This window comes from Neodiprion fabricii, chromosome 2, assembly GCF_021155785.1.
Source record: "Neodiprion fabricii isolate iyNeoFabr1 chromosome 2, iyNeoFabr1.1, whole genome shotgun sequence".
Lineage (NCBI taxonomy): Eukaryota > Metazoa > Arthropoda > Insecta > Hymenoptera > Diprionidae > Neodiprion > Neodiprion fabricii.
Window position 1 is genome coordinate 36,993,993 of NC_060240.1, and position 14,135 is coordinate 37,008,127.

Consider the following 14,135-nt stretch of genomic DNA (forward strand, 5'->3'; position numbering starts at 1 on the left):
GCTCACATCGAATTCAACGATGTCCGGCGAATTTATCCACAACTGCAGCGGAATCGTGAAATAAAATGATAATTTTTGCGTTACAGCTGATAATTCTACAATCCTCCGTTAATTGTCATGCCTTCTTTCGGAAAAATGATAAACAAGACAAACAACGACGAGTAAATCCCCTGAAACATCTTGAATATTCTGAGACGAATTGAATAACGATACAGCACGACAACTGATCGTAAAAAGGAATGAGAATTGAAATCGGAATTAAGAACAATTAATAGTTTGCGATTGCGCAGATATTTTTCAACGGGTATCCTGATATAGGAACTAACAATAATTGCGATTCTTCGATTAGCGATGCATTCTCGCATCCGATGAATTCGCAGGAAACCACGAAGGACGCGGTAATTTTTATAAACTTTGTTTCATTCCGGAGAGACTCTTGCAAGATTCTTCCACAATAGTTAGACTTACAAATAACATATTCTTATACGTCTACAACCATCCGAATATAGCGATATATTATATTAAGATTATCGTACTATTATTCGTACTATTTACACGACGTACATAAAGATACGTGAATTAATAAATTAATAAGAGTTTCGAATAATCGATATAAAAAGTGTTTATTCATATAAATAATGAAAACAATGCGAAGTGAGTACAATGGAAATGTGTTACCCTGAGCCCTCAAAAAGTATATTTAAGAAACAAAAATGAAGAACATTAAATTGAATTTAAAGAAAAATAAACACGTTATATATATATGTTGTATTTTTTTTAAATTCAATTTAATTATTTATCTTTTTATTTATTTTTTTTTTTTTTTATTTTCAATAAAATTTAAAAATATTAAGAATAAAAATATATTACGTGTTACAAACTCAGGTATAAAAAAAAATTCTATTTACATTTATCGTATGGTGTACTATTCTACATGATATGCTAGAGCTTATCTGTATATATCATAGGTCATACGATATTGTACGCATGTACGGGAAATTTATTTACAGTTGCAGAAGTATGTTTTACCGGTAAAAAATGCATACGTTAAATGCATACGAAAGGCATTTACATGAGAATTTAACGCAAGCGTCAATTCAGAATGGGCATTCGTTTAATTCCCCGCAGAAAAGAAAAAAATTCCCCGACAAAGTCAATTGCCAATTAATAATTTTATACGCACGTGATGCGGTTGATACTTATTTGCGAAAATTGGTCGCATCGGTCGCAAATCGGTATTTTTCACACTTGTCGTATAAGCTTCGTTTCTATTCGAGATTAAAAAATATCACCAATGTAAGATAATTATTTACCGAAGTTCTCGCATCAAAGTTACGCAGAATTTTCACTTTCGGATAGAGATATTTCGGTGGTCGTGAAAATAAGAGGACGCTGGAAAATAATTGATAATAAAAGATTTTAAACCATGAAGGTTTCATTTTTAGTTTCTCCTTCGGAAGAAAAGCCATTCGCTTGGTAGAAATAATTAGAATTCGATGTTTCGCGCGTAATATACACATCATCTCAACAATCTACGACTATCGATTCGATCGTATGACAAATGATAATAATAATCATAAAAATAATGATGAAAATGAAAAAAAAAATTTAAACAACTATCGAAAAATTTGAGAAAATAAAACAATATCCAAAATATCACAATGCATATGATTAATTCACTTTCTTTCTTCCTTTTTTCTCAACTTCATCACAGATAATTCGAAACGTAAAACGCCGAAAATACATAAACTGGACCTTTGTTCACAAGAATTTAATTTACCCATAATGTGTAAATTAATGAGCATATTTTTAATAGTTTTATCGCGTTGCCCGCGCTTAAATTAACACTGTTGAAACTAATTTCAAATAATATAAAATGATAACAAAATCATACAACCACATTAGACGTAAGTTTAAATAATACGTGATGCGAGAGGAAAATTACTTTTATATTCGATCATCAATATGCAATTTTCGCTTGTTTATAAAATCTTGGCACGTACTAATTCCGCAATATCACCTTTCTTGCCAACTGTAAAGTGTACAAAAATACCTCACAAACAATTGAAAATACAGTAAGATTACAAGTTGGGATTTATAAACATACAGCGATAATTGATTAATCGGTGATGAAAGATTGTGTTTGTTTGCAGTACATTATACATTGTACATAAAACGAAAAAGAAAATATATAACACGTAGTCAAGATACGCGAATCGTCGAATCAATTGAACAGAGAAATCGATGATTAATTTTAAGATGGGAAAAACAAAAATCATCGCGCACTCCGTAATAATGAAAATAACCTCACGACTGGGTATCAAAGTGTCACTAATTGGAAGGATTGAAATTCAAGAGAAATGGAATGGAATAAAACATGTATTGCAATATTATGGTATCGAAGAAGAATAATTAAAACATGAATATATTCAGTTTTACGTATGTCTAACGACATATCTGCATACCCAAGTCTTCGTCATCGAAATTTAAATTTGTGTCTTGATTTTCTTTTTCGTCACGGTTTGCAGTATGAACTGCAACTTCCGCTTTATGTATAATGTATATAATATGCGTACATAAATATTACGAACGAAATTACGTGGTAAAATTATTTTCAGAAACATTACCAAGCCCAAGCTTCTATAATTATAATATAAATATAATTGTTAAGAATAATATAATAAACGCGTAGAGTTCAATTTTAATCTACCGAAATCTATATATTCGTATAATGCATACCTATACCGGTATATATAAAATCGTTATACGTTAATTATACACTAAACATCATCATTTGTATTCATTTCAGTCGTTTGTACTAGTTTTTTCTTCGTTTTATATAGCATCGCTGCGCTTGATCGACGCCCTCGATCTATCACATCACAACTATAGTTAGAATATCATGTATGTGAAAATATATATATATATATATATTGATATATATTACATGCGCTTGCAGATCAAGTGCCTTTCGATCCAAATTCTTTTCTCATCACTCAAGTGCAAACGTCCCGACAAAAAAATAAATAATAATAATAATAATAATATTATGAAGAAAAAGGATTTGAAACAAGAGAAAAAAAAAACAAATTCTCTCTGAATCGAAAAGATGGGAAAATTGATATTTTATAGCAAAAACTTTTCCTTTCCGACTGAACCATAGTCTGGAAATTAGAAAAAAAACCAAAAAAAAAAAAAAAATGGCACACCGATGCACCTTAAATATCCGTAAATATAATTTAATCACTGTTGTGAAAGGTATAATTACGCGCTGCATAATTAAGGGACGTTAGTTTGAAAAAAAAAAATTTTTAAATACGTCAATTAGTATGCGTAATAATTACTATTTACACGCGTGGTAGAATAACAGTCCTTATCAAGTAAATCATTGAACTATCAAGCAATCAGGAAACTCTGGTAAAATCCGGACAAAACGATTGAGAGACTGTAGTGGTGAGGCAAAAAAAAAAAACCAAAAAAAAACCAAATAGGCATGGAAAAAAAACGGTCACCTTAAACATCGTTCAACTCACTGTAGCACAGCGTGCAGCCTCTTCTCGTATTCTCTATAATTTACACACGCTCCTTCCTTTTCTATCCTTATTCATTATACTATATATACATTACAATCACTCGTTCGTTGTTGTATTATTTATTTATTTTTTCAGTTTTTTATGTTCATTTTTCAAAATCCACCGTCGCGCCGTCACACGTATATCTAAGCATAAGCGTTACCACAAGCGTTCGATGACGGACAAACGATTGTCGCAAGATCCGCGGCGTTCTTTCGTTATGGATTGGTTCTTTTTTTCTCTTTCTTTCACATCGTTTTGTTAAATTTGTATTTTTTCGCGACGAAGGGTGGAGGGGGGGGGGGGGGGAGGGAACTTGAGGAACGCGACGACGACACTCGGCAAGCAAGTCTCGACAATCCCCGCTCCCCTGTATCGTCGTAGGTATGAAAAAAAAATCTGTTATTGCCTCGAAAATGAACGCTCGTAAATTCCCCTGTGCTGATCGTTATCCCGTTCCCTTTCCCTTTCCCTCTCCCTTTCCCTCTCGGCGGCAGCCCGCTGAAGTTCCTCCTCCTTGCGTTGCTGCTCGTTCTTGCTGTGCTGTCGATGATAGATGCTCTTGTGGTTCCTAAGGCTGTTCAGGCTCGAGTAGACTCTCTTGCAGATGTTGCATATCGGCTCCTTGCTCGGTCTCGTGTGAACGTTCTGTATGTGCCGCTTCAACCGTGTTAGCGAGGTCAGGTTTTTGTTGCATGGCTCGCATCGAAATTCATCGGTCACGCTGCTGCCGGCCAACAGACCTGGCGGCAGAACCAGACACATGGTTACTTTTTTTTTTTAATTAATTCGTTAATTTCGGTTCGTTCGATCGTTTGATTTTTGCGTTTACTTTACATTTCTGTTTTTTTTTTTTTTTTTTTTGTTTTTTTTCCTTTTCCTTTTCTTTTTTTTTGTTTTTACGTCTAGAATTGCATTTAATTTTACATACATTTTTTTTTTTTTGCATTCTTTCTCTCTTTTTTTTCTTTCTTTCTTTCTTTTCTCTATCCGATTATCGCATCTACACGCAGCACACGGTAAATAGCAATAACCCCGATTGTTTCTTGACCGCGCGTTCAGGCTATTATTATTATTTTTATCATTATTGTTGTTATTATTATCATTATACAACACACACCACTTTCTACCACCTCCGTGCTTTGTGCATGTAAATTATTATTAGTTTTCGATTTTTTTTTTTTTTTTTTTTTCGGCTCAATATTTCGCCTTGAAGCAATTTTCGTTTGTTTGTTTTTTTTTTTTTTTTTTGTTTTTTTTTTTCTTTTTAATCTTGCAAACCGTTATACTGTGCCTCTTCGTTTTACGTGTACAGTTATATCGTAAGCCATTCCGTTTTTTATTTCCTGTTTTGCCACCATCACCTCTGACAAACAAGCCGTCCCCACGACCAACTTTGTTCTTGTTGTTGTTGTGATTGTTGTTATTATTATTATGAATTATCATTATCGTATAATAGATATATGCAGGATTTGTAAATAAATATATATGTATACATCGTAGTCGTATTATAAAACCAGCTTTACGGTTTCGACCAGCACGCTTATGGCAGATTATATTAGATGTGCTTGCAGTGCACGATGCAGGATATACACGTTTGTGCATGTATAATAAGAATACTGCGGGACGAAGTGAAGCTTTTCCTTACGCACACCAGCGATTTTCTAACGTTTCGATACTGTTCCTTCGCTCTGACGCGATGTCCGTTACAAGTGGAATGAAAAAATTCAATAGAAACAAAGAGAAATACTATCGTTTTCCAAGTCGACATCAAGCCGTGAATATTGCCCGGTAAACGATTGGATCAACGGTAATAATAATAATAATAATAACAATAATAATAATAATAATAATAATCACAGTAATAACAATCATCCAGCAAAAATTCTAGTCGAACGAGTAAAAACAAAGCTCTGACATATTTCGACGGAAATTGATTATAGTAAAAGTTACAACTTACAAAAAAAAGGGGAAATACGGAAAACGTTGTTGGAAATTTTTCTCCAAATGTTTCGGTGAGACTTGAAAAGCGTTCTCTTCGCCGCAAGTACAACTTTCAAATGATACAGACTTAATACAATTGGTTTGCTGGCTTTTTTTTTTTTTTTTTCTTTATTTTATATATATATTTATATTTAGCGGATGTAGATATAGTAGAGTGCAAGCGATCCAAGAGTCCACAGCGATTGATTCTGAGCGATGATGTTAGTGGTTTGTTCAGTTCACCAGATGGGTCCAATTATACATAAATATATATGTGTGTTTGTATATATATACATACATGTATATATATATATATATATATATAACATATATATGTGCGTATAGTAGAGATGTATAATATGAGTATTTACAGCAAGGTATAACGATATAATACTAATTAAGTAGTGCGTAGAAGTAGATACTATATATTACGACACATGATACGTGATATAGTGTAGTATCATACATCGTAATATATAATATTATATACAGGGTATGTATATATATATATATATATATATATATATATATATATATATATATATATATATATATATATATATATATATATATATATATATATATATATATATATATATATATATATATATATATATATATATATATATATATATATATATATATATATATATATATATATATATATATATATATATATATATATATATATATATATATATATATATATATATATATATATATATATATATATATATATATATATATATATATATATATATATACACATATATATGTATGTATATGGATAGATAAATGTACGCATTTATGTATGTGGATGTGTATATTTACAGATGAGATAGATAGATCAATGATTTTGATGCGATGAAATTGGATTTGTTGAGATTCTATTTATTCATACGGATGTACACACAGAATTATGTCATCACGATATAAAACGTTGAAAGAACAACGCTGCGGATAAATAATTACACACAATTACATTCCCTCCCGTCCCAACAGACGTATTATATCCAAGTCACGCACGTCGCGCCATATGTGCGGGGTTCGTCTCAAAGATGAAAAAAGATATATACATATATGAAAAAAAAAAAAAAAAAAAAAAACCGCGGGCGAATTAAAGTATCTTAATCATAAAACGCAAATGAGGGCGCGTGAATTGCTTTGCCGAGGTGAAAAGTTTCCATTATTAAAAACCACAATGTAAATTAATCGTAACTATTTTTATTGCATTCTTTCTTTATTATATTTCTCTTTTCCTCCGTCGTTTAAATTAATTGCGTATATAATATATATTATATTTATTATGCAAGTATCGTAATTTCACGTATACAACTTATCGTAATACATGTTACTTTTATAGTTTCTCAAGTTGTCATTTGATTTTTCACATTCCCTAAGCAGCCTTCGGCATCTACATCTATGAGCGAATGAATGTAACGTCCATTCGCGAGATTATTGGAATATTTTACAGAGATCATACACGAGAAGAAACAATTATTATTTAAAAGTAGATCTTTTTATACAGTATACAGGAGCATCGGTAGCAGCATTCCATCGATAATTAATCGTCGCACGATTTGATACGTTCTTAGTTTAGAAATCGATCTCGGGCGCGTTTTTTTTTTCTCTATATTCTCTTTTTTAAAATTAGCAATATCTTTACATCTTTGCCTCCTCTCGCGCAATACGAAAATCGAGCTATCTAATTAAACTTTTCGCAAACCAACGTCTCTTCGACAGGTTTAATTTCATCGCACAGTGCTGAGACATGTTTTCCTTTGCAGAATCTTAGAATTTCGTGATTTGCATAAAATTTTTGAAACGAGATGATAGTTTTTTCGTTTACCCGTAACTGGTTTCTTTTTTTTTCAATTTATCCATACCGCGCATAATTTATCTCGCGAAAAGAGAACTGCAGTTTAAACGAATTATTTTCAATTTCATCAAACTTCGTTCCCGAATTACACGTTGTTCTACAACAATCGATAGAAAACCCGATATAATACCCATATGTTACGTATCATTGAGTTGAGTCAAAGCGTGCGTAAAATCGTCTTCTACAACTACATATTACAACTGTACATGTCTCTTACAATGGTACGAGACAATATCAAAGTATTCGACTATACATTAGGTGTGTGTGTGTATATATATATTACATATATATTAATATACAAGATTAACGCAACGTATTCTTTCCAATTATACATTGTACAAGGTATAGCGGCAATAAACGATCCTTTTACTCAAATTGAGAGTGCAATTGAATGTTGAGAATTCCGTAATACTTTTCTCGTAAATAAATAAATTCGTTAAAATAGGGAGAGATAAAAAGTAAGAGGGGATGTAAAATGAAACGAGACTCGGACATCGTCTACAAGAAATCAAGCCCCGCGATCTGCGCCTGTTGCAGCTGCCTCACCGACGTAGAATTAAAAGAAGCAGCGGCTAGTCTTTTCCCACCGTGATAATTACAGGTGTGAACAACGAGGCTGTTCTTGGTTCGATAAACCTTGTCGCATATGGTGCACCTGAATTCCTCGCTCTGCGCGCAGTGCAGGTCCTGAATGTGTCTTTTCAGGGTTATTTTATTCCGCAGCCACTTGCCGCAGTGGGTGCAGGGCAGGCCCTGCATGGATTCGGTGTTCGCGTTCCTGAACTCCGGCGGTATGTTGGCGAACCAATCGGAGGGGGCGGATTCCGGCAGTAGGTTCACGTCGAAGGGTATCAAAGCGTCGAAGGAGGGCGCCGGGGGCGGAGGAAAGCCGAGACACGCGGTGTCTGGGAACCCCTCGGAGTCGTTCGCGGGGCCGGAACGCGATGAAGAAGCGCCGGCGTAGCCCGCGGAACCGGAACCGGAACCGGAACCACCGGAAGCCCCGAAAAGGGCTCCGCAGCAGTTGGCCGAATCGGGATCGATTCTCCGCCGATTTATCACCGGGAATATTTCCAACTTTGGTTTCACCTGCGATACTCTTCCGAGATGATCAGTCGAGGAATCGCCGAATATAGACTGATGAATATCGAGCTGATTCTGAGAAGAAGTCATCGCCAACCCTGCTTCTACAATCGCCAACGGCAAGAATGACGTAACCGGCGCGATCGTCATCCCCGTCATCATCATCAATACAATAATCATCATCATCATCATCATCATCATCATCATCATCATCATCATCATCATCATCATCATCATCATCATCATCATCATCATCATCATCATCATCATCATCATCATCATCATCATCATCATCATCATCATCATCATCATCACCACCACCACCCAGAACAGAGAAAATAAATGCCTTCGTTAGTCCATGGCTCCGTGTATCGGTGACTCATCGAATTTCAAATGGAAATACAATTCCAACAATCGAAAACAAAAATAATACAAAACAATACGATAAGCGAATGAAAGACAAAAAAAAAAAAAGGTAATAAAAAAGAAACACAACGGACGGAAAATTATTTTCGTCGTAGAAATGTATCGTTATTTTATACACGCATAATGGTGATATGTGTATACTGAGTATGAATTTTGTGTAAAAACATTGTTCAACATTTATTTTCTCAATTTCTGTATGGTACGGATATAAGATCTGCGGTATATTCTCCTCTCATCTCGTCACTGATTTTCAATAAATTTACACATATACAAATACGCGTTATACTCATGATCATTGTCTTACGATAACTCGGACTGCTTTCGACTTTGCGGAGAAAAAAAAAAAAAATACATCGATGGAAACGTATCTTCTGTACAATGGAAAATAGAATTCAGTAAATTAACAACTTTCCAATAAATACCTGTACAACCGGACGAACGATCAATTGCATAATCCTTAAATCGGAATGAGGAAAAAACAAATTCGGCGTATAAAGTGTTTTACAGATATATATACGTATATATACTGTACATAAAGCGCCCTCCCACTTTTCATTGAAAAGTTGTGCTCGTGTGTGAACAGCATTGAAACACATGATCGGGGGGTCTGGTGAGCGGAAAATACACTCCGGAGATTTATCAATGGGAAGTCCCAGGAGGAGGGGCGAGGGGGGATGACGGTAGGAGGAAGGGAGAGGGGAGGGGGGGGGGGTCAACGGACGTCCTCGTACAACGGTAGAGAACGAGGTAAAAGTTTGCCCGATAACAGCTGCCGGTTCGATAGTCATTCTTGATAATTGCCTCGAGATATAAACGATGCGAGAGGTAAGGTGGTTTGATAGGATAAATGCTAGTTCGATCGATATTGACGAGATATTTATTGTTATCCTTGAGATGAATCGTACGACGACGAAGATATGAAACAAGGTAATATTGGAGTAAGAACGAGAACGGTGGGACATCGGTTAGCGATAAATAAGTAGCAAGATAATGATTATCCTCAGTCTCGAGAAAAGATTGCAGCAAGATATAATCTCGGTGAGATTGTTTTGGGAATAAGGATCGTCAGTAGGACATCTCGCAGTGTAACGAATCCTGAATATCCTTCCGTTCGCGTTTCGCGTGATACTGCGACTTGTGACTGACAAGACTGTTCCTCGATTTGTAACTCCTGCCGCACTGATCGCAGGCCAAGGACTGAGGCACGTAAAAGTGGGTATCGGCGAGATGTCGCTGGAGAGACCAGGCGCGGGAAAATGTTTTCTGACAAAACGTGCAGTAAGTGGCAGCGCCGGCCGATCGACCGTTCGAAATAACCTCGGGTTCGATCGTCAGAGGCCTGCGCCTGATCTCGTGAAGACTGGGAAGCACCTGAACGGCGGCCTGCAGATCGTTCCGATTGTGAGCGAAGCTCGTTATCGCCGCGTCGTTTCCGTCCCCTTTCGATCCCGGATTTCCGGGATTTCCAAAATTTCCGGATTCGCAGGCCCGATCGTCCTGCCGCAGCAGGAGACAGGACTCGAGGTCCGCGACGGTCTCGATTTTCGGCGACATCGGTTCGGTCTTAAATACGATTTGCATCGGATCGTCGATATCCGCGTCGAGCAGATCGATCATCGGAAATTGATCGGGCGTCGACGGCCCCCCGCGATTTTCGAGATGTCGACAATTATTTTCCGTTCGCACGGGGCTACGCGGATCGGAAACTTCGGTCGTCACCCCGTCGACCGTCTTCCGCTGTTGCTGCTGCTGTTGCTGCTGCTGCTGCCGCTGCTGCTGAGCATCGTTCTTGCAGCCGGTTCCGATCGTTCCACCCCCGGCGGACTGCCAACCCCCGTCCTCCTCAGCGACCTCCCGGTCTGCAACCAAAGAGGAGGGGGCTGAGTCCTACTGATCCGCGAAAAAGTAAAGAGAAAAAGAAAACAAAAAAAAACGACATACAACACAAAACGAGACCTACATGTAGAACCGAGTCAACGCGTAATTATTGACGACCAAGTCCCACTTCCTCGGTTTTTTGATACGCGTAATTCCTCGCCTCCGTATTCCTGTTTTTTTTTTTTTTTTTTCGTTTTCACTTTAAAAACCGTCGTGACGAATGACGCGGAATTCGTACCGCGGTACATAGTTAATCTTCTCATCGTACACGTCATAATTTTCGCCCTTCTGGGGCCACGTTTTGTAAACTGTACATGCGTAATAGGAAATAGCGTGAATTTATATTACATATAACAAACAACGTTACGTTCCGGTTACTTTGCAATTTTTGTACAAGTAATAATGACACAGAGTCCCAGTGTAATTGCTTGTACGATGAAAAATCAGCGTACGCATTTTTAAATTCTCCTTCATTCAAGACCGATGTACGTATAACGCATAAGAAAAGTTTGAAGAAATTTCTTTTCACGAACTTTATAGCGAAACAACGCAACGTGCAGTTTGACAAGCGCGATTCTTTTCCCCGCGTCTTCTTCGATCTTGACTGTCATTTCTTCAAAACTTGTACACAGAGGAACGCACTGCTGCCGATTTACGATGATTCGAATGAATTGGTAAAAATGTGATATGGGGTGGGAAAAGGGGGTTGTGTTTCGTTCCTCGCGCCCCGTATCAACTCTTCGTCGAATCTCCGACGTTTTGTACGGTTAAATAAAACGGCAAGGTTGGTTGAGTTTACGGATAAAAGTGTATACGTGGTACAGGCGTATAATAAAACGGCGTATGTCGCGACTTCGTATATTCGCGGCACAGGGAATATACACCTGCACATACACTTAATACATATACATATATATATAGGTGTAGGTACATATATGTAATTCCGAAGCCTGAGAGAAACTTAGTTTCGACTATACAGACATCCCGGTTTATACCTTATACCCTTCGCGCATCACCGGAGTTACTTTCAACTTTGATATTTTCCGGGTGTAGTCGAGAAGAGGCGGAGGAGGGAGGGAGGGAGGGAGGGAGGGCAAAGGCGCTCAGGCTCAAAGATGTACGGAATCAGGGGAAACCCAAAAGAGAGTCGTGACGCAAGTTTGAGCGTGGCCAAAAGGCAGAAGAACAGAGAAACGGCGAAGGAGGGAGAGAGAGAGAGAGAGAGAGACAGTTGGCCCAAGTATTACAGGAGGAGTGAAAAAGGGAGGAGTAGAAGTTCGAGGAGTAGTGGAAGGAAGAGGAGGAAGGCGTCTACTACACTCATAAAAAGTTGTATAACGTCGGCAGATGGGATGTCAATACAGAGAGTAGAGTAGAGTAGATGAGAGTAGATGAGAGGGGAAGGAGTGGAGAGGAGAGGAGAGGAGAGGAGAGGAGAAAAGCAGCCGGGTAAACGCGCGTTATGCGCGAGGCTCCGTTCTTTGCGGGTTTTACCCGGCGGGTTACCTAGGCAACGCCTGCGTGATAAGCTCCCCGCCCTTGCCCCTGCCATGCAGGAATAGAGAAGAGAGAGGGAGAGGGAGGAAGGAGGAAAGATGCGGGAAGAAGGTTTGCCGGGGATGAAAGGGGGTCCCGGGTCGCCTAGTCTAGATGCGTATTATTCTTAATAACCCCTGCACGATGGGAGAGGCGAGGCGAGAGAGGCGAGAGAGGCGAGAGAGGAGAGAGAGGCAACCCTGTTATGACTGATGTCGACTCTCTAAGCGCGGCTGAGTTCGCGGTGCAGATCGATACTACCTACATAGCTGCGAGAATGGGGAGAATGGATAGAACGGGGGACGGCGAAGGGAAAAAAATACGAGTTGCTGCCGGATTGGTTACGCCAGTCTTAAAATCTCCCTCCCCCCCCCCCCCCTCTCCATCCCCCAATCCCTCAGCATCCTTATCCTCCCGAAGCTACGCGCCAGGCCCCCCTCTTTGATAGGATAGTTACATGTTTTACTGGAGATCTTAATAAACTTCCCTATTTTATGTTCGAGATTAGATAGGCGCCGGTACATGCGTAGGAATATAGCCGTGGGTGTGCATGTACATATATATACCGTATACGTATTACATGTACATATGTATAGGGTAACTACCCTGCACCCGCGAAAATCTTCCTCCAACTGTCGCCGGATTCGAGCTCGTTATACGGCTATATAGTACATATGTATACATAATACATGATACATATGTATACGTATATAACCTACTAAGGTGTATATATGCGAAGGTGCACGTAAAGTTCGCGCATTTTATATCCTCGTCGCGTGAAAATTACCGAATCGGTTAGGAAAAACGCGGTGAATCACTCGTGTTTTACATTTACATTAATGATACTTTCAAATTTGATTTCGTCAATTTTTCATATTTTCAAGCTGTTTTACTTTTCTTTATTTATTTATTTATTTATTTATTTCATTTTTTTTTTTCTTGTATCACAATCATACCTCGCTTTACGGCCTAGATGGATTCCGGAAAAGTTGGCCGTAAAGCGAAAAGCCGTACAAAGAATAAATTATTTCTACACGAACGAATAAAAGTTAAATTGGATCTATTCAAATTTTTTGTGAAACAATATAGTTTACAGTTCGTAAAGAATATTATTGTTCTCATTTCCAATACAAAATACTTAAATAAAAATAATTACATACGTGTAAAGAGCGACCGTACAGAGAGGTATAAGGTCGTGAATAATAAAATCAATAAATCAGCAGTTTTTCAACTGGCAAGAATCATCGAGCAAATCGTCTGTCCTCTTCTATTATAACAATAAAATAAATTTATCTTATTTTCACTCCGTGCCGTGAATCCGAGTTCGGATTTAATTTCCGTATCCGCGTTTCGAGCCCGATCGATTAATTCTTTTACATATCCAATACACGTGTGCAACACGTACGATACACGATCGAACTTTGATACGATATTTCTGATTCCCGTATCGTGTGACGCGTCGAACCGTGTAAGCTAGTCGAGCTTATCGCGAGATAACGAGAAGCTTGAGGGTTAACCCTTCCTTTTCTGGAAGGAAGAGGGTCACTCCCGGTCACAGTGGGGAAGGTCCTGTACGGACAGGGCATACGTATATAGGTATACAGACCCGTACCCTTGAGAATGGGTGTACAGCGTAAGGCACGGAGTGCGGAACACGTCTGACACGTCTGACACGTCTGACCTCGTTCCGACACCCGCCTCACGGATTAGCCACGCGTTTTCACCCTTCTGACGTAGCCGAAGGCGGCGATCTGCGAGGAGGGCGAGGAGGGCGAGGA

At 38.0% G+C, this 14,135-nt stretch overlaps 1 protein-coding gene across 17 annotated transcripts in view; it reads right to left on the reverse strand.

The window, feature by feature from the left end:
- The window catches only part of LOC124176902 (broad-complex core protein isoforms 1/2/3/4/5), a 74,824-nt gene that overhangs the window by 24,151 nt on the left and 36,538 nt on the right, over window positions 1-14,135 (reverse strand). For 12 of the 17 annotated variants that reach the window (XM_046558746.1, XM_046558757.1, XM_046558745.1 and 9 more), the window contains one exon: window positions 8,632-10,802. The exons of 1 other annotated variant lie outside the window; for it this stretch is intronic. In XM_046558746.1, coding sequence (XP_046414702.1) covers window positions 10,009-10,802 — 794 coding nt within the window. In that variant the 3' untranslated portion in view covers window positions 8,632-10,008. 4 more of the 17 variants (XM_046558759.1, XM_046558758.1, XM_046558762.1 and 1 more) reach the window with 3 other exon arrangements.